This window comes from Antedon mediterranea, chromosome 7 (assembly GCF_964355755.1).
Source record: "Antedon mediterranea chromosome 7, ecAntMedi1.1, whole genome shotgun sequence".
NCBI classification, from domain to species: Eukaryota; Metazoa; Echinodermata; class Crinoidea; order Comatulida; family Antedonidae; genus Antedon; species Antedon mediterranea.
This window is the reverse complement of record NC_092676.1, coordinates 7,351,561-7,372,292: the sequence shown is the minus strand read 5'-3', so window position 1 is coordinate 7,372,292 and position 20,732 is coordinate 7,351,561. Positions and strand designations below refer to the sequence as shown.

Below are 20,732 nucleotides of genomic sequence, written 5' to 3'. Positions count from 1 at the left end.
AGTTGCCAAACTGTAATATTATCCTTATCATTACGTAACCAGAACTTACTTATTTTCTTGTCAGAGCAAACAAACAATTGGTTGACATAGCTGGTAAATATTACAAGATAAACAAAATTGCTACACTTTATTGTATTTATTAACAAAGAGGTTGAGAAGAAAAACGTTAAAGTAACACATGATTCAGTACACAGACCAAGATTATAAATTAAGATTTAAATACAGGTATTGGGATTTTTTAAATGAGATTTACAAAAAAAATAATGATGCGTAGTAATACGTAGTACAATTATAATTGCCTAAAATGTATATTTAGCAAGGACAGATGAGGCAGGCATTTTTTAATAGTTCATAGACAGAAACAATACCAAGTTTAGACCATAATAATATTATGTCAAAAGTCGACCAAGATGCAATGTTTATTAAACACAACTGCTGATTAGGTTATGATTGAAAGTGCTGTGTCACACACGATTTGAAATGTTTGCACAGAGCCATGCTAACCTTGTCCAAATGCTATACTTTTCACTCAGTGGCGTAACAGCTGATAAGCGCTTACTGGCTAAAGCCAGGGGCCCCAGAGCTTAAGGGGCCCAGAGCATGATATGAGGAGCCCAATAGAATTACCCAGCATTGGGTTGGGGAGCTCCTTAGAAGTGCTAAAAAAATGGGTCTTTGCCCTTTGAGTTATGCTACAGATTTCAATATAAAATAGTCTCAAAGATGGATGAAATTGTGTTGGTACAGGTAGGCAGGGTCACCCAATTACTCTTAGTTTTTTTACACTCATACCTAGGTTTCTCTAGTTACATCTCTGCTTAACATTATAAGTATTTAAATACACTGAACCTGTCAAATGTTATTCTCTCATAGACATTTTTCTTCTTTAAAAGAAGCTATTGAAATTCTTATTATTAAAAAAACAGTTTACAATTTAGTGTCAGGGCCACATTAAACATTTCATAATTAGCAATATTCACACAGTTGTTGCTTTCTTTTGATCATTCAACTAGTAAAAACAAGGCCAACAGCCATAAGTCGCGTGCTAAAACGCATAGTGATACCGGACAGACCGACCGACATAGTGAACTATAGAGTCGCGTCCACGCGACTAAAAAGTAATATCGAAGTATTTAGGCTGCAACTAGAATTCAAAAAATGTTATCTAATCGCTGTCATTGTCAGACTGTTCTGCTTCTCCCCCTGATGCTTCTCCTGCTGATACCTCACCTCCAGATACCTCGCCTGCTGATACCTCACCTCCAGATGCCTCACCCCCAGATGCTTCACCCCCTGATCCCTCACCCCCAGATGCTTCACCCCCTGATACCTGTTCCTCATTATCGCCCTCATCATTTGAACCCTCTTTAACCTCTTCCTCATCTGACCCTTGTGCTTGCTCATTATCTGAACCTCCAGCATTTGACTCTTCACCTCCTGACCTTTCATCATTTGACTCCTGAACTTCTTGATCTCCTGCCTCATCATCTGACCCTTGACCTTCTTGACCTGACTCTTCATTAGATTCCCTTGCTTCTACATCCGATGCTTGTTCATTTCCTGATCCTTCACTCTGTTCCTTACCAGACTGCTCCGACTCTTCCCCCTTGTCGTCATCGGAGTCGTTTCCGTCAGAACCGGACTTCTCAGAGGCGGAATCATCTCGTTTCTTTCCACCGGCTCCGCTATCATCACTGTCTGAGGAATCTGATGCAAGTCTGCGGCGGATGCGTCCACGTGGCGCAGTAGGTGGTGCCTTCTGTTCTCCATCGCTGGCACTGAATTTTGGGAGAGAAGAAACGTCAACATTCTCATCATACCTGTTATCCTTTTTACACCCCTGGAGTGAGAGAGAGAGACAAATGCATGCATAAGGAGACTTGCCCGTCATTATGGGCAATTTAACTAAATTTTGAAGTCCAAAAAAACATTTTAGATTTGTCTGATCAACAAGGAATTGGTGAATTGTCAAAAGATAAGGAATATAAAATAAAACTGATTTGTAGAAATGTATATATATTTTTTTTAAATCCCAATAAATTAGAGATAAAATATGCATAAATTAAGTGAATAAACAATAATTTACCTGTACTCTTCTTCAACAATTTTGAGTTTTTCATCATCATCGTCGTTTGATTCAGAATCGCTGGAAGATACCATTGCCTTAGATTTTACCTTCCTACGCTGCGCGGCTGTAAGCTGGTCCGATGATTCCTTTGCCCTCTTCGGCTTTGGAGCCCGACGCTCCTTTCGTGATTTGCGTGGTGCTGGCTCGTCATCCTCATCGTCATCATCCTTGCGCTTTCTTGGTCTATTCAATAATGAATTTTCATTATATTTATTTTGTTTTTTTAAATATATATTTAGGCAAATTGCCATGAATAACCATAAGTGAATTAATTCACTATCCTTCTTAAAATTGGCAATCCTGTTCTTATTACTTATTTGGGAGTGGAAATTGTCATTAGACAAAATCCAGACAGGACTTGAACCCAGGACCCTTGGATTGGTATCCAAGCATCATAACCACCAAGTCACAACTGCACTATGCAAGCCACAACTCCATTGTATTTGTAATAACGATATCAAATAATAATAACAATAACAATTTAAACTCTACAATTTTCTATTAAATGCTTCTTTTTACCTTTTTCTTTTTTTCCCTTTCTTATCTTGGACCTCTCCCTCATCATCACTCTTTCTTCTTTTCTTCTTTGGTTTTGCTCTTCCCTCATTTTCACTCTCGCTTTCCTCGCTATAGATTTCTCCATCCTTAGCTGGTCTCTGTTGTGAGAAAAATATTACACTTTTCAATCAGTAATAATCATCACCATTGCTCCAAAATAATTTAATACATTTATTTCTTTCATGTATTAACAAATAATATTCATTTTTTATATATTTCGTCTGCATGCAACAGCAAGTAACTCGCCAATTACAGGATAGATAAACTATTTTATAATTTATTGTGCTTATAAACTAAGTTTCATTTGAGGCTTAGAGAGTGGAGCTGAAAGAGTCTTAGTTACAACCCAGGCACTAGATCAGGGTTGAACCCTGGCACTAGGTCAGGATTAAGCCCTGGACCTTGGGATTGGAAAGCAAGCATGTTAACCACCACGCTACAGCTCTACTAATGTTGGAGCTGTACAGTAGCTCCACTACTACTATTCCTATTATTATTTCAATTATTATTATAATAACAAATAAAATAAGATAATTATTTGTCATTAAAATTACCTTTCCTTTTCTTCCCTTCTTCTCGGCTTTCATCTCTGGTAGGATAAGTATGTTCTTTGTCTTTTCAATAAACTGCGCCCTCTTCGCCAACATTTCTTGTGTTTTCTGTTCCTCTGCTTGTTTCTTAGCAAGCTAAAAAATAAAATGCATTGCTGACATTTTTTTTTTCTCTTTCGTGGTACTACAGAAGTACAGTACTACAGAAGTACAGTACTACATAAGTACAGTACTACAGGAGTACAGTACTACAGAAGTACAGTACTACAGGAGTACAGTACTACAAGAGTACAGTACTACAAGAGTACAGTACTACAGGAGTACAGTACTACAGGAGTACAGTACTACAAGAGTACAGTACTACAAGAGTACAGTACTACAAGAGTACAGTACTACAAGAGTACAGTACTACAAGAGTACAGTACTACAGAAGTACAGTACTACAAGAGTACAGTACTACAAAAGTACAGTACTACAAGAGTACAGTACTACAAGAGTACAGTACTACAGGAGTACAGTACTACAGGAGTACAGTACTACAGGAGTACAGTACTACAAGAGTACAGTACTACAAGAGTACAGTACTACAGGAGTACAGTACTACAAGAGTACAGTACTACAGGAGTACAGTACTACAAGAGTACAGTACTACAGGAGTACAGTACTACAAGAGTACAGTACTACAGGAGTACAGTACTACAGGAGTACAGTACTACAGGAGTACAGTACTACAAGAGTACAGTACTACAAGAGTACAGTACTACAAAAGTACAGTACTACAAGAGTACAGTACTACAGGAGTACAGTACTACAGGAGTACAGTACTACAAGAGTACAGTACTACAGGAGTACAGTACTACAGGAGTACAGTACTACAGGAGTACAGTACTACAGGAGTACAGTACTACAAGAGTACAGTACTACAAGAGTACAGTACTACAGGAGTACAGTACTACAAGAGTACAGTACTACAAGAGTACAGTACTACAGGAGTACAGTACTACAAGAGTACAGTACTACAGGAGTACAGTACTACAAGAGTACAGTACTACAGGAGTACAGTACTACAAGAGTACAGTACTACAGGAGTACAGTACTACAAGAGTACAGTACTACAGGAGTACAGTACTACAAGAGTACAGTACTACAAGAGTACAGTACTACAAGAGTACAGTACTACAGGAGTACAGTACTACAAGAGTACAGTACTACAAGAGTACAGTACTACAAGAGTACAGTACTACAAGAGTACAGTACTACAGGAGTACAGTACTACAGGAGTACAGTACTACAGGAGTACAGTACTACAAGAGTACAGTACTACAGGAGTACAGTACTACAAGAGTACAGTACTACAAGAGTACAGTACTACAAGAGTACAGTACTACAAGAGTACAGTACTACAAGAGTACAGTACTACAAGAGTACAGTACTACAAGAGTACAGTACTACAAGAGTACAGTACTACAGGAGTACAGTACTACAGGAGTACAGTACTACAAGAGTACAGTACTACAAGAGTACAGTACTACAGGAGTACAGTACTACAGGAGTACAGTACTACAGGAGTACAGTACTACAAGAGTACAGTACTACAGGAGTACAGTACTACAGGAGTACAGTACTACAGGAGTACAGTACTACAAGAGTACAGTACTACAAGAGTACAGTACTACAGGAGTACAGTACTACAGGAGTACAGTACTACAAGAGTACAGTACTACAAGAGTACAGTACTACAAAAGTACAGTACTACAAGAGTACAGTACTACAGGAGTACAGTACTACAAGAGTACAGTACTACAAGAGTACAGTACTACAGGAGTACAGTACTACAAGAGTACAGTACTACAAGAGTACAGTACTACAGGAGTACAGTACTACAAGAGTACAGTACTACAGGAGTACAGTACTACAAGAGTACAGTACTACAGGAGTACAGTACTACAAGAGTACAGTACTACAGGAGTACAGTACTACAAGAGTACAGTACTACAGGAGTACAGTACTACAGGAGTACAGTACTACAGGAGTACAGTACTACAGGAGTACAGTACTACAGGAGTACAGTACTACAGGAGTACAGTACTGCAGAAGTACAGTACAGTACTGCAGAAGTACAGTACGGTACTGCAGAAGTACAGTACGGTACTGCATTATGGGTGAGGAGAGCCTTGAAGCCGATATGCAAGCTAAAATTATCTATTAATTGTTTAGAACACCTTACCTCTTCCTGTTGTATTTTTTGCCTCAGCGCTGAACGTTCTTCTTCTTGCTTTTGTCGGATACTCCTTTCTTCTTCGTCTTGTTTGCGAGCTCTTCTAACGTGATATTGTGCTTGATTCAGTAAATCTGAACATTGTCTAAAAATTATAAAGTAGTATAAATAATCAATAGACAAGCTCCCACATTTTTCTTTCAGGGTTCCAGAAATTAAGAATGTAAATCCCCTTCTTGGCATACAGAAGGCTATCCCTTAAACCATGCCAATTATTGGTTATCCGCTCTTGGCGGATAACCTCTTGTTATTGTCAGGATCTTTTTTTTTTTTTTTTTGGTTATCCGCAACTTTTTAAGTTGCGGATAACCCTTGTTATTGTAAATATCTTTTTCTTCATCTTCTTTGTTATTCTTCTTTCTTTCCCGGATTTTTGTGACCAGCATATCTCTATTGCTTGTTAACATAACTTTGTATAACTTGGTAAAAAGATTGACATTGAAGTGTAGATGTGCAGCCAACTTTTTGGACGATGTCAGATCCGCGTTGCGTAAGTTACGCGCGATTTTATGAATTTCGCGTATTTAACATAGACTAAAAACCAAATGTCATTTTGTAATAACACTTGGAGAAAATTGAAGTCATATCAAGGGCAAACTTTCTATGGATTAAAAATGGAATGTTTCACAGAAAGTTACGCGCGCACGCGCGTTTAAAATTTCAAATTGCGAAAAATCCATTTCTAATCAACTTTCTACGCGTTTCAGGTCATTTTGAGCATTTCAAAAATTCCCACGCGTGCGCAATTTTTTTACGCGCGCGTGCGCACTTAGCCCAAAAACATCTTTTTTTTTCTTGATTTTTGTTTTTTCAGCCTTTTCTAGTAAATTTACCAATTTTCAATCAATTTCGACTTAAAATCACGTCATACGAGCACGTAGAATTGAACAATTTGCGCGCGTTTTTGATGAAAAAGTTCAAAAATTCGTCAAAATCATGCCTTTTTTAAAACAGTCATAGATTCTAAACTCCGTGGTGAACTTTTTTAAAATTTCAGATTCTGGAAGTAGATGAGTTGTAGATAACAAATCATGCATCGATATGGCTAACCGGACATTGTGACGTCATTGTATGGCCACCCGAATACAAAATATAGGATTTTTTTCTCTTTCATCATAGCTCGTCAAATTTAATAGAGCGCATGTCTACTTATCCGTATTCCATTTCCTTCAATTTTTTTATTTTGTCTAGGTCAATCAATTATCTTTCGCATGATATACCGTTTTTAAAATTGTGATGACGTCATCATGTCCAAAAGCGTCAATAACTTTGGTCACTTATTTTCACCTATTCTGAACTGTATGTAGTACGTATACAATATATAGTGTATACCGTGTATACTTAGACGTGACGTAAAATAGAGAGCGCACTAACATTTTTTCAATGGCATAATGTTTTTCTCTGCGCAATATTCTAACGTATGACGTGCACGTGGCTTTTGCTCTGCGGATAACCTAACTCGTCCGTAGTGACGAGTTCAAATCTAGTTTTTCTATGTTATTCTTCTTTCTTTCCCAAAATTTTGTGTCACGTGTATCTCAAATTCTGATCAACATTACATCGTATAACTTTGTCAGAAGATTTACCTCTATCTGTAGAAGTGCAGGACAGCTCGTTTTTTTATTTTAGAGTCGCGCAGCGTAAGCTACGCGCGATTTTATGAATTTCGCGTATTTAACATACACTAAAAAGCAAAAGTCATTTTGTAATCACACTTGGTGAACATTTAAGTCATATTAAGGGCAAACTTTCTATGGATTAAAAATGGCATGTTTGACATAAAGTTACGCGCGCACGCGCGTTTAAAATTTCAAATTGCGAAAAAATCATTTCTAATCAACTTTCTACGCGTTTCAGGTCATTTTGAGCATTTCAAAAATTCCCACGCGTGCGCACTTTTTTTACGCGCGCGTGCGCACGTAGCGCAAAAACATCTTTTTTTTGCTTGATTTTTGTTTTTTCCGCCTTTTCTAGTAAATTTACAAATTTTCAATCAATTTCGACTTAAAATCACGTCATACGAGCACGTAGAATTGAACAATTTGCGTGCGTTTTTGAAGAAAAAGTTCAAAAATTCGTCAAAATTATGTCTTTTTTAAAACAGTCATAGATTGTAAACTACGAAGTGAACTTTTTTAAAATTACACATTCTAGAAGTTGATGAGTTGTAGATATCGAATCATGTATCGATATGGCTAACCGGACATTGTGACGTCATCGTTTGGCCACTCGAATATGAAATATAGGATTTTTTTCTCTTTCGTCATAGCTCGTCACATTTAATAGAGCGCATCTCCTTTATCCGTTTTCCAATTCCATCATTTTTTTTATTATTGTCTAGGTCAATCAATTATCTTTCCCATGATTCACCATTTTTAAAATTGTGATGACGTCATCATGTTCAAATGCGTCAATAACTTTGGTCACTTATTTTCACCTATTCTGCACTGTATGTAGTACGTATACAGTATATAGTGTTATACCGTATATACTTAGACGTGACGCAAAATAGAGAGCGCACTAACATTTTTTCAATGCCATAATCGTTTTTTAGCGCGCAATATTCTAACGTATGACGTGCACGTGGCTTTTGCGCTGCGGATAACCTAACTCGTCCGTAGTGACGAGTTCAAATCTAGTTAGCATTGTTTTTGATTTATGTGCTTGTTATTTATTAAAATAAATAATAATAATAACATTTTGTATAAATATATACACTGTTTACTTTATTAGTTTGGCAAAAATGTTATAGAAATGTTAAAATGAAAACAATTTTAAACTAGCATGCTTGATATTCAGGCCTTTAAGGAAGCTTTGAATTGTGACACAAAAATCCTTTAACTTAGCTCTGTCATGACACAAATAGGTTTACCTAGCTTCAGAAGCTGCTTTGTTCAAATCAAATCTCATCCTGTCTCCGGCTTTGCTCAAGTACGTGAAGTAATTCTGAGCAGTCTCCAGCTCCGAGACAGCGCTCAGGACAGTCTTCAGGTTGCTTTTCTCATCTTTCAAGACGCTGGTGGCAATACGTTGCAGTACCAGAGCAAGGTTATATAGCAGGACTGAATCGTGTGGTGAAACTCGCCGTGCCTAGAGGTAATATTGTGTGATGAAACATTATGTACATTCTTTTAATAAAATCATAACTTTACTGTCATTAAAGAAGTCTAAAATGAAGCGAGGCAAAACATAGGAGAGTTGGTTGGCCTAGCCAACATTTTTTACTTCTTTGTCATTTTCTTTCAGTTTTATTTTAAATCTCTGCCTGAATTTCAATAATAATGTTTATGTTTTGCTGCAAATAACATTTTAAAATTATTAAAATTTTCAATGAATAAATCTTAAACTTATGAAATGCATTCCGCACTTTGAACCGGTATCACATAAGGTATTGATGTCGTGCTACAAAGAACGTGTGACGTGGTAGGCCAGTTTTACCCATACGGATATTGAAGTTGCCCAAACTGCCTATTATTTGACCCATACTTGGACTTACCTTTAGGAGGGAATATTTGCATTCTCTTAGTTTACCAGCCTTGAAATAGGCTCTAGCTAAGTACAGTAACACTTCAACGTTGTGATGCTTGTAGAACTTTTTAATACAGTTTTCATACTATAGAAAAAATATAATAAAACTAAATTTAACAATTTAATAAACAAAAATACAACAACCGTATTACTGTATATCCTCTGGTATAATCCCAACCCCACTAGAACACGATTGGTTTGATTTTTGGTGGTCCGACTATACCAGGGAAAACCCTGGATCATGAAATACATGATTGGTAAGCATTTCTTGTAAAAACTAATCTGAACTGGCTAGAGAGAGCATGGAGTAAAGAGAGAGGCTTTCATCCAGACCAAAAATCACTTACCTGGGGATATGCCTGTTTGTGACATAAATAGGGGGTGGGATTAGACCCAAAGTGGGATTATACCGGAGGATACACAGTATTTCAATAGAACTGGTAACACAAGAGGTATATGTATTAGACCTGCTTACCATTTGAATTGCACTGATGTACTGTCTCTGTTCAACGTAGATGTGCGCCAAATTCAACCACACGTCACAGACATCAGCAGTTGCTTCACGTACCTAAAAAAGTATTCAAAAACTATCTATTGGTGGTGTAAAGAAAGTTGGATTTGAGTAAATCCAAATAATAATAATAATAATAATCTTATATAGCGCCTAATACAATATTTCTAATTGCTTAACACACAAAAATAATCCATAAAATATCCTAAAATAACAAAAAAACATTCGTTCTCCAGCACTTTGAAGCTCCCATATAAGAGCTCGCCAGAACTGTATTTACAGGAGCTTGAGTGAAAAAGGCATGATTCTGCTTATCCTATGCAATTAAATATGAACTACACCATAGTGGAGTTGAATAAATGAATGACTGACACAGTAGTAAGTAGTATTTAAGTTTTAACGGTTTATTTAATCACAGACAAGAACACCATGTCCGCTCTCTCAGCAACAACTGTCTAATGTTTCCCTGCCACTGTCTGGCTCATTCTCAGACAGGAGTATGTTAGTAAACAAGTTAACCTAGCACCGTCTATAATTTGGTGTTTGTAAAAATGTTTATAGCAATTTTCATTGTTTAACCACGCTTTCATGTAGTCTCTCAATATTTTGTATTTCAATAAAGCATAATGTTTACCTGTGAAAATATGTCTCTGGCTTCCCTCATAAACCCCTTCATAGCTAGAATAGAACCCACGCCATTGGCTGCATACAAATTCCTTTTATCCAATCGCAATACTTGTTTGTACATCATCAATGCTCGGTCTTGATGTCGTTTTTCCTGGTAAACAAAACGTTGTAGAGAATAAATTATTTTTTAACCGAAAGGGAATAAAAAATGTTTCAAATGTTTACAATGTTTAATCATTATTTATTCATTTATATGAATTATGAATGTGATCGGTCACTCAAGAGTAAAACATTGTACCTTTTCTTTGTCTCTTGTAGGTTGATAGAGTGTCTGTAACCAGACATTACCTAGGGCTAGCAGAGAATATGTATCATTCTGGGTGGATGGCTGTTTGATGATTCGCTCAAACTTTTTCTGCCCTGGCCCCCATTCCTGCTTGGCTAAATGCAGGTTACCTATCAGTGTCCATGCATCAGGATGGTCCTAAATAAAAAATAATTAAATTTATTAAAAATTAGTAAGAGCGTGTGGTGCAGTGTGTTAGACGTTCGACTACTGATCGTGAATTTGAATCTAAAACTTGCTGCATTGCTTGTATCTTTAGGCAAGACACTTTACTTATGTTTGACTCTCTTCACCCAGGTGTATAAATGGGTACCTGGTAGGATCAAAACACAATTGCGCTTATTAGCTGCATTGTGGGAGTAATGTTTCCATTTGGTTTCAACCAAAAAATGACCAAAGTAATAATGTGAAGCACATGTTACTATTATTTAAAACTCTATGAAAAAATTTAAAAAATATATTCAAAATGGAAAAGAGGGAATAATGTCATTGATATATACCTGATTAATTGAAAGGGCTTCTTTGAACCAATCAGATGCTTCGTAAATTTGTCCTCGGTCACGTGCAATGCAACCCAACCTAAGGTAGCCTGTGAGTAGACAAAGAAAGTTACTGTATAAATTAAACAACCACTTTATTTACAGATACTGAAATTGTATTGTACATAAGTGATAAAATATGGACATACTACAGTATTTAACGATCGTGAAATAGTATAATTTGTTTTCTTCATTTTATTGTGTCCGAAAAAAAAAATCTTCACGCTTACAAAAAAAAATGCTTGAAATCCCATAGCAGCACCGTCTATTCTATTTTCACTCGGGCTTCACCTCGTGAAAATAGGAATGTTCTATTTTCACTCGGGCTTCACCTCATGAAAATAGGAATGTTCTATTTTCAATCAAGCTTCACCTCATGAAAATAGGAATTCAATTTCATGAAACTATTTGTACCTATCGCACTCATACAGATCTAATATTTATATTTTGCATTGATAGTACTTACAGTCAATGTAGTTAGGATGATCACCAAGGAGAGTCTTATAGTGCTTTTCAGCCTTATCATAGTACTTACAGTCAATGTAGTTAGGATGATCACCAAGGAGAGTCTTATAGTGCTTTTCAGCCTTATCATAGTACTTACAGTCAATGTAGTTAGGATGATCACCAAGGAGAGTCTTATAGTGCTTTTCAGCCTTATCATAGTACTTACAGTCAATGTAGTTAGGATGATCACCAAGGAGAGTCTTATAGTGCTTTTCAGCCTTATCATAGCGACACATTGCCTCATTCAGACGCCCTAGGTTGTATGTGGTTGTTACCGATATAGCGCTGTAATACGTTTCATCATGACGAGACTCGCTACGTGAGCGTTCCAACGAAGCTTCATAATAACGCTGTGAATTATAATTTGTTCAAGATAAAAATATTGCAAATCATTAAATTAAAAAAAATGAAAGACTGGTCCATCATTTTAGACATTTGCATTGTTTTAGATTGTTTATAACATTTTTTCCTTCTTTTTAATTGTGAGTCTCAAGTTTTAACTTTCTGTATTGTAACATTGTTATGTAATCATGTATTGTATGTTGATTTTGACCGAATAAATGAATGAATGAATGGTTTTTAAGACCAATTTACACAGACAAGCGGTAATGTTAAGCGAAAAACCGCGTAGCTTGTCCAACATAAAATCTGTATCTATCCTGAGCGGAAACTGTCTGTCCGCTCCATGTTATGTGTAAATGGTCATAAGGAATAACATAGATTTTTATTTAATATTTTTAATACCGTTACTGTTTGTCTGTGTAAATTGGCTCTCCCAATACCGGACTCTCTGAAAACAAGAAACTCTCCCAAAACCAGACACTTCTTTTTTTTCATTAGAAACAATATTTCCAGAAAACCAGACATATTAGGCCCACCCAAAGGTAGTGGTCCGGTAGTGGGTGAGTTGACTGTTAAGATGTTACCTTTGATTCTTGTAGGTTACCAAGCCTGTAGTGAAGAGCACCAACATTGTTCAGGATTTCAGGGGGGATTTCGGCCTGTACCTTATCCTTCAATATCCTTGTGGCTGTTCCATATGCTGACAATGCACCCTATATAATGAACAAAACTGATTTTAACAGATTCATAAAGTTATATGTTGTTATATATTTTGTATTTTTAATAAACAAATCCAGTAAAAAAAAATAATGTTTACACTTACAAAAGACAAAATAAATGGATAATTTCAACTAAAACCTATTTTCTTTGCTTTAAATTACAATTTTTTTAAAGTAAATAATTGTTTTTTTCAATCTAATTTTTTAACAAAGTGAAAACTATTTAATTATGTGAAAATAAACTTTTTTTTTCTACTTTGTACACACATTTAAAATGAAAAGATATGAGACAAATATTTGTGCTGCTTGTGTTTCAATTGTTGTACAAATAATTACATAAAGGTTTGTTTGTTTGAATGTTACAAAAGTGCAGAATTACTAGAATTAATCTTTTGGTTATTTTTTAAATGCTATATATACACACTATATGTATGGATAAAAATTAAAAAAACATATGAACATTACGAAAAAAGGAGGATAACAATGATCAAATAGATATGTGAAGATTGTTAGATTTACAACCAATATAACATAACTGATATTAATCATGTCATATTGTTGAATGAATGGATAAATAAAAGTGGTGGTTCAAGCCACAAAAGAGAAAAAAAAGAAATAAAATTTGACAAATTAAGCTTTGAAAAGTTGGACTAACTTGAACATCAGTAATCTCTAGGATCTGTGCCAGTTCTATCCAAGCCTCCACATCATCTGGAAACTGATCAACAACCTTCTGCAGATATCCCTTTGCAGTTTCCCTTTTGACATCATCTTCCTTTCCTTCATCTTTCAGGGATGCATACAGAGATCCTAGAATCTTCATTGTCTCGTAGTTGCCTGGTTGAGCTTTCAACACTTTCTCAAAACACTGAGAGGCCTGAGGAAGCAGAATCAAATCAAATAAGTACTGTAAAACCGCAAAAAGGCTTCTTTATTTAGTACTCTTGGGTGGGCTCTTTTTCAAGATTGGCTTCGTTTCACGACTACTTTTGCAAACTAAAGAGGGGAAATGAATGCTGTACATTTTGTGAAATTGTTACTACAATAACAGGATTTTTGAGACATTACCTGCCAAGTTTACATATTTGTAATCAAATACCATTTGAAACTGTACGATATATAGTTTCGAGATTCTTTTCGAGGTTTTACGGTATTTGATTTCATGGTCTACCTTTTGCCTATTCTACAATGGTTTATCTTTATTATATACTGCATATATACCCTGCTTAATTGTTATTGTTTGATTGGAAGAACTATTTTTACATTTTCTGTATCTCCTCTGTAGATATACATCTGTCCAAGACCAAAGTGTGGTAAGACAAACTGAGAAGACGCAAATTGGGTAGACTGATAATAATACTGAAACGCTTGGTCAAAATCACCCTGAAAAAATTAAGTGAAAAATAAGTTATTACACAAGACACATACTATTGCGAGTGAGTGGCTGAGAACGAGAGTGGAACTGTAATATGTAGCCCTGACATCGGAAAGAATTCGAGGCTCACTCGCTCCATGTTTCTGGTGGTAGATCGAGTCTTCTCGGATAAGGAATATACTGTAAACTGTAGGTCCTGTACACATCTAGCTCATGTGGACTACTGAGAATCAATGTAGTACATTCGAGACGAGTAGGGGGTTACTCCGGTGTACTAGTACACACACAGCCACTCACTCATCATAACTGGGAGACCAGTAGCTTTGGTGGTAAACATGATTTACCTATCCTATAGTCCTTGGTTCAAATCTTGAATCAATACCATGTCAAGATTATAAAGCATAGATTTTTGTTATTATTCCCAATTTGAGAAACAAGAAAATAAAATAAGAAATAATATAATTTTATCAATTATATAATAATATCCTAGAATTATAAAGCTGCTAATGTTGTGAAAATTCTAAGCACTGAACATATTATTACTTCGGCCCTTTTTAGATCAATACGTATGGAAACATACCCCCATAAAGCAGCTAGTAATCAGCGCAAAGTTGTGTCTTGACCTAAGCAGGTACCCATTTGTACACCTGGGTGCAGGAATACAAACGAAGTAAAGTATCTTGCCTAAGGATACAAGCAATGCGACGAATGTTGGGATTCCAACCTACGATCAGTAGTTTAACGTGCATCTAACACACTGCACCACACGCCCTTATATAAAAAAATGCCTCACCTGGACATGGAATGATCTTGCCAGTTGGTAGCAACTTTCCGCTTGGATAGATTCGTTTTCTGTGCCGTGGAATGCATGTAATGCAAGGTGCTGTACCTTATTGTAGTCCTTTAAAGAAAAAATATATAATAATAAAAAATACCATACCTAAAAGCCAACAATAATCGGCATGGGTTCAAGACAGACTCGATTCTAATTCTGGTGAACTGGTTTACAAAATAACCACTGTTCAGAAGGATTACCACCTATCTGATAGGACAGTGATTCATTTACTAATTGGTAATCCAATGTGCCTAAATACATAAATTAAAATAAAATAAATAAAATATATTGTATACTTTTAACAGTGTGTATGATAACACAAAAAAAGGTTAATTTATTAATTAATTAAATTATCATTATGACATAAAAATGTTAATGAGTAAACAGTAGTAGAAGAAATTGAATAGTGCGACATTGAATAGTGCGACATTGAATAGTGCAACATTGAATAGTGCAACATTGAATAGTACAAAATTAAATCTACCTTTTTAAAAAAGAAATGATTAGCGAGATGATTAAGCACCATAGGGTTCCCAGAATCAATGGTGTACGCTTTAGAGAGAAGCTGTACGCCATTCTTAATGGAATCCGCCTCTTTACTGTTCAGCTCTAGCACAGCTAGTCCTACTAAGGTGCCAACACTCTTGGAGTCGAGCGCCATTGCTCGTACAAACGCTAGCCTAGCTTTCTCAAACTTGCCCAGTTTCATGAAACAATGTCCCATACCAAGTCTTACTGCAGCTGAAATTATACAAAAAGAATGCGTTAAAATTTAAAGACACTAGACCTGCATTTTTGACGTTTTTGTAAAAATAATGCATAATATAACTTTAAAAATATTAAACCAGGTCATTTCTTGTCTTGCTGAATTAATCGTCTTTCATTTTTGGCAGAATCCCTTAATACAAATTTAGGAAAGATCAGGTATTTTCACTGAAAATTTACGGTTCTTTTAATTATTTATTACCCTTTCATGTGATCGGTCAAATCTCATAAAAAGATAAATTAGGTAGTAGCGATTCAATTAACATAAAAATTATTAATTAAAATATCACATAATGTAAACTATAGTGCTTTAAGCTCATCTCACACTATCAAACTAGTTTAAAAATAAAAAGTGTGATGTGCCCAAATATGGTAGTGATACGATGTCATCATCTCCATATATGGCCACATCTAATTTTTTACATGAAGTTTGATAGTGTAGACAAAGCCTTAACCCACCAGGACAGTTAGGGTTGGTTCTGAGAGCTTTCTTATAGTAGGCTAACGCTCCTCTGTAGTCTTTTCTGTTAAAGGATATACAAGCTTTACCTGAAAAGAAAAACATTTTTTTTTATTTAATACAAATTCAAGGCAACTTACAGGATTTTAAACTAAATTATTTTATTATTTTCATATTAATGGCCATAAATTTATCTATTTTGTAATCAAATTTGGACAACATTTTTTTTATAGGTTTTTGGTGAAATTCCCCAGATTTCAATCGTAAAGACATGGGGAATTACTATAATACTGCACATAGATGTGTGGGGAGAAGGTAGAAAAAGGGAAGGGGGGTTGGCTATATTAGCGTTAGAGTTACATGGCAATTATGACCATGATACTAGGGTATCATTCTTTAAAAAACCTAATACATCTTTAGAGACGAGTTAGGGGTTACCCCAGTGTACTAGCCCACACAGCCACTGTCATGAAGAGACGTAAATTTATTTTATCAAAATCAACAGCAATGAAAGTTGCCACTTAAAAGTATGAAACGGAAAACAGATACAATTAATACTCTATTTATGAAGCAAACTTAAATAAATATATATGTAATGGCGTCGTAGTTGGCATCCGGTGACATGAAGTGACCCTTAAGGGAAAAGGTTTAACATCCAAGCACCATGAGCGATATCACGGATATGGTGCTTTATAAAACTTCATTGTTAATCTGAGGAGAACATCATACTATTGAGTGATGTTCAATTAATGAAGTTATCAAAATTCTTACCAAGGAGAGCAGGGATATTGGAGGCATCTTGATTTAAAACAAAATTAAACTGTGCATCGGCTTGGTCCATTTTATCCCCTTCCAGTAGAAAGAAGCAGGCTCTACCAAGCAGATGGTTCTAAAAATAACATTTTTAAAAGAGTTTAATATACAAATAATTAATGTTTATGAGTGTAATGGTACAAATAATGGCATGAGGTGAATGATTAAAGGGGTTTAGTGTTAGGGCAGAAGCATAAAAATAGGTGGCACTGTTGTATTTCAAAAGCAATAGTATAAAATAAATATTTTCCAAATGCGATTTTTTTTGTTCGTACACCAAAAAAAAATATTATTGAACGACTATTTTAATATATTAAATACAACACCAAGGACTTAGATTTCAACTAATTTTATTAATCCTTCCGATTAAATTATTACACCTTTATTGAATTTTCCTTTTTTGTTTTTTAATTTGATACCCACAATTATCCTTTTGATAGTGAGCGAGTGAGTGGCAAAGTGGTTAAGACAGTGGAACCGTAATTACGTAGCCATAATATCGGCAAGGGTTCGGGCCTCACTCACTCCATGGTTTTGGTGGTAGAACAAGTTTTTTAGAATAAGGACTATAAACCGTAGGTCCAGGAGTGTACATATCTAATCTAGCTCATGTGCACTTTTAAAAACCTAGTACAACTTTCGAAACGAGTACTGTAGGGGGGTACTGTAGGGGGGTACTGTAGGGGGTTACCCCGGTGTACTAGTAGTACATAACAGCCACTGATCATAACTGGGCCCTCTGGAAGACCAGTTGTTGACGCCCAGTATAAATAAATAATAACAAACACAATAACAAACATATACTGTAACATCACTATCATACCTGATCGTACATAATGATTTTATCTGCCATGGTGTAGAGAAGGGTTGCCTGAGTAAATAGGTCTTTCTTCCTCTCTTTGTTCTTCTCTTTGCGGGCCTGCTGCACGTAATACGCTGCGAGCGTGTCTAGGGCTGTCATCTGGTCTTTATCGCTGCCTGCATAACTGCAATTAGCATCATTTTGCCATGACTCAAAGATTTTCACAAAATCGTCAACTTTCCCTTGCTTGTAGTACTCCAGCTAAAGATAGAAACAGTTCTAATAATGTTTGATTATTAATGAAAATTATAAAGCATTTATATAACATATTTTGATAAAGAGATCAGGGCCTACTAGGTAGGCCTAGTAGTTTTTCTTACCCCTAGTGTGATCCATGTTTGCAAAGGTGCGTTCTCCTGCTTCAGAATACCCAATACTTCTTCGCCATCAGGGAGTTGATCAAGATCCAACTCTATCACCTACAACATTATATGTCATGAGTAATTAATTTACTTGCATTGTTACCTAATTATTTAAACTGAATTTTGTTTTAGAAGAGTAGGTCTAGCTAGGCGGCCCTAGCTCAGTCTTTACTTTATTATATTATAATATTAATTTACTAAAATTACCTAGGCTATTATTATTATAAGTTGTATAGGCCTAGGCCTAGGCTAGACCTACTTCATTAATTCATTAAAAAAAAAAGAACTAGCCTATACTAGGCCTATATAGGCCTACCTACTAGGCCTTCATTATACTTATTATAGTGATAGCATATCACACTATTACTGTATTAGCGCTATTGGCGTTTCATAATTAACTGCCGCCAACGCTTTCGTTGGGGTCCAGGCCTGGGGCCTAGCCTAATAAAGGCCTAGGCTAGCACCGCACTAGCGGTAAATTCGGCCTCGTCTGGCTAGGCTAGCTGCTGGGGGGAGAGAGACGGCTAGGAATCCCCGCATAAAAATACTAACCTCATCAGTGTCTTTTAATGGAATTTCGACAGATGCCATATTTGCTATGAATTAAAGAAACTATGGCTACAATAAAAATACCAAATACTGATTACAAAATGGACATGGTGAAAGGGAAAACAGAATAATCTTCTCGAGAACCACTCTTCTTTTTTCCTTCCTCGAAAAACCCAAAATTGAAATGGAAATGCATGGTCGAGTCGATGACGATTCCCCCGTTGACTAAATGATTATTGCGTTGTCTACTCTCGAGGTGTAACGCGTACCTTATCAGTTTTAGGTATGAAGGCCCGTATGAAGGCTGGTCCAGGGAGTTGTAAAAACAACTCCCTGGCTGGTCTTTATGCTTGTGTGTACCGAATGTTACATATAATAATAATAATTAATATTTTAAAATAATTTTTATATTTGTATTAAATTTTTAAAATTCATTTTTTTTCTATTCCAAGAAAATAATAAAGATTATGTCCAATACCTTTTTAACGCGTTACACCAGAGAAATATGACACCTATAAAACGCATCTACCCAGGAACGATAATGTGACGTCATATATAATCAATGTTGGCATTTCTTGAATTAAGAGGGGCATTCACACGTACCTGTTCCGTTTCACGAAGCGGAGAACGGCACCGTTTTGTTAGAAATTCGAAAAGCGTTAAAAAAATAGCAGCGTGAAAATGTTTGGCATTATTGAGGCCCACACGGCATCCGAGGCATAATGCCGCGGCATTATTTAGCCGGTTTTTTGGCACAATTTTGCTGCGATAGGAAAAGATTAGAAATCGGAGACCAATCATGAAACAGAATGTGGGACAATACACATCCTTGGATCTGTACTGCAGTTTTTGTAATTTGAAAAGTTAAAAATGTGTTTATGTTTAACAGTTGGGAAAAGGTCGGTACAGACGGGTGGTGACATACACGAATTTATGACTCTGTTGGTAATTCCGTCCGGTCCAGTAGCTCCAATAGGCCTACTTTTACGCCAGCAAACAACTTTTGAACTTGAAACTTAGTATATGATTCTACTGTCATCACTTTTAGACAGTGGTGGCGCCAGCGGGGGGGCTACGGGGGCTCTAGCCCCCTCGTCGGGGAGCCTAGCCCCCTGTCGGGGAACACGGGTACTTTTTGTCGGGGAATATAATATACAGTAAAAAATGTTCGCGTTCACTTCATATAGCTTCAGCGCCTAGAAAACCACGACGTTCCATTGACCGTGAGAGTACGTCAGAGGGCTATTATGCACTTTTATGCATTCATTTATTGCCAGCGATCTAACTTACTACTAAACATTAGCTAGGTACGCACTTGTCTGGCGGTATCCCTTTGTACGAATCGTTCAACGTTGGGTCGACACGCTTTCGCGTGATATCAAGTTCCATCCAGGGACCAAAATGTGTAATGTAGTTATTTTCCAGGCGAAGTTTACCGGCGGTTACCGAAGGGAACACGGGTACTTTTTGTCGGGGAATATAATATACAGTAAAAAGCGTTCGCGTTCACTTCGTAGCTAGCTTCTGCGCCTAGAAAACCGCGACGTTTCATTGACCGTGAGAGTACGTCAGAGTGATATTATGCACTTTATATGCATTCATTATTGCCAGCGATCTAACTTACTTCTAAACAATAGCTAGGTTCGCACTTGTCTGTCGGTATCCCTTTGTACGAATCGTTCAACGTTGGGTCGAGACGCGTGATATCATGTTCCATCCAGGGACCAAAATCAGTGGTGGCGCCAGCGGGGGGGGGGGGCCTACGGGGGCTCTAGCCCCCTCGTCGGGGAGCCTAGCCCCCCCGTCGGGGAACACGGGTACTTTTTGTCGGGGAATATAACATACAGTAAAAAAAATTCACGTTCACTTCATATAGCTTCAGCGCCTAGAAAACCACGACGTTCCATTGACCATGAGAGTACGTCAGAGGGCTATTATGCACTTTTATGCATTCGTTATTGCCAGAGATCTAACTACTAAACAATAGCTAGTACGCACTTGTTTGGCGGTATCCCTTTGTACGAATCGTTCACCGTTGGGTCGAGACGCGTGATATCATGTTCCATCCAGGGACCAA

General features: G+C 36.6%; 1 protein-coding gene across 1 annotated transcript; it reads right to left on the bottom strand.

The window, feature by feature from the left end:
* Positions 1 to 117: 117 nt before the first annotated feature.
* Positions 118 to 18,834, bottom strand: LOC140055622 (RNA polymerase-associated protein CTR9 homolog). The gene is made up of 22 exons (XM_072100965.1): positions 18,659 to 18,834; positions 18,065 to 18,163; positions 17,706 to 17,945; positions 16,841 to 16,958; positions 16,069 to 16,158; positions 15,329 to 15,585; positions 14,803 to 14,910; positions 13,898 to 14,017; positions 13,290 to 13,511; positions 12,500 to 12,628; positions 11,740 to 11,923; positions 11,028 to 11,116; positions 10,480 to 10,665; positions 10,189 to 10,332; positions 9,519 to 9,611; positions 9,012 to 9,128; positions 8,388 to 8,605; positions 5,465 to 5,600; positions 3,241 to 3,372; positions 2,648 to 2,784; positions 2,087 to 2,311; positions 118 to 1,778 (listed from the first exon to the last, which is right to left on the bottom strand). Exons 1-22 carry the CDS (start codon positions 18,695 to 18,697, stop codon positions 1,166 to 1,168), a joined length of 3,696 nt encoding a protein of 1,231 aa, XP_071957066.1. The 5' UTR covers positions 18,698 to 18,834; the 3' UTR covers positions 118 to 1,165.
* Between the last annotated feature and the right edge of the window lie 1,898 nt (positions 18,835 to 20,732).

What these genes read in the sequence shown, in the direction of transcription:
- LOC140055622 (XM_072100965.1), bottom strand. Translation starts at nt 18,697, where the DNA reads ATGGCATCTGTCGAAATTCCATTAAAAGACACTGATGAG. An exon ending in AAATCATTATGTACGATCAG is followed by an intron (nt 16,959 to 17,705) that starts GTATGATAGTGA and finishes TGTTATTTTTAG; the next exon opens with AACCATCTGCTTGGTAGAGC. An exon ending in GCAAATATTCCCTCCTAAAG is followed by an intron (nt 8,606 to 9,011) that starts GTAAGTCCAAGT and finishes TATTACCTCTAG; the next exon opens with GCACGGCGAGTTTCACCACA.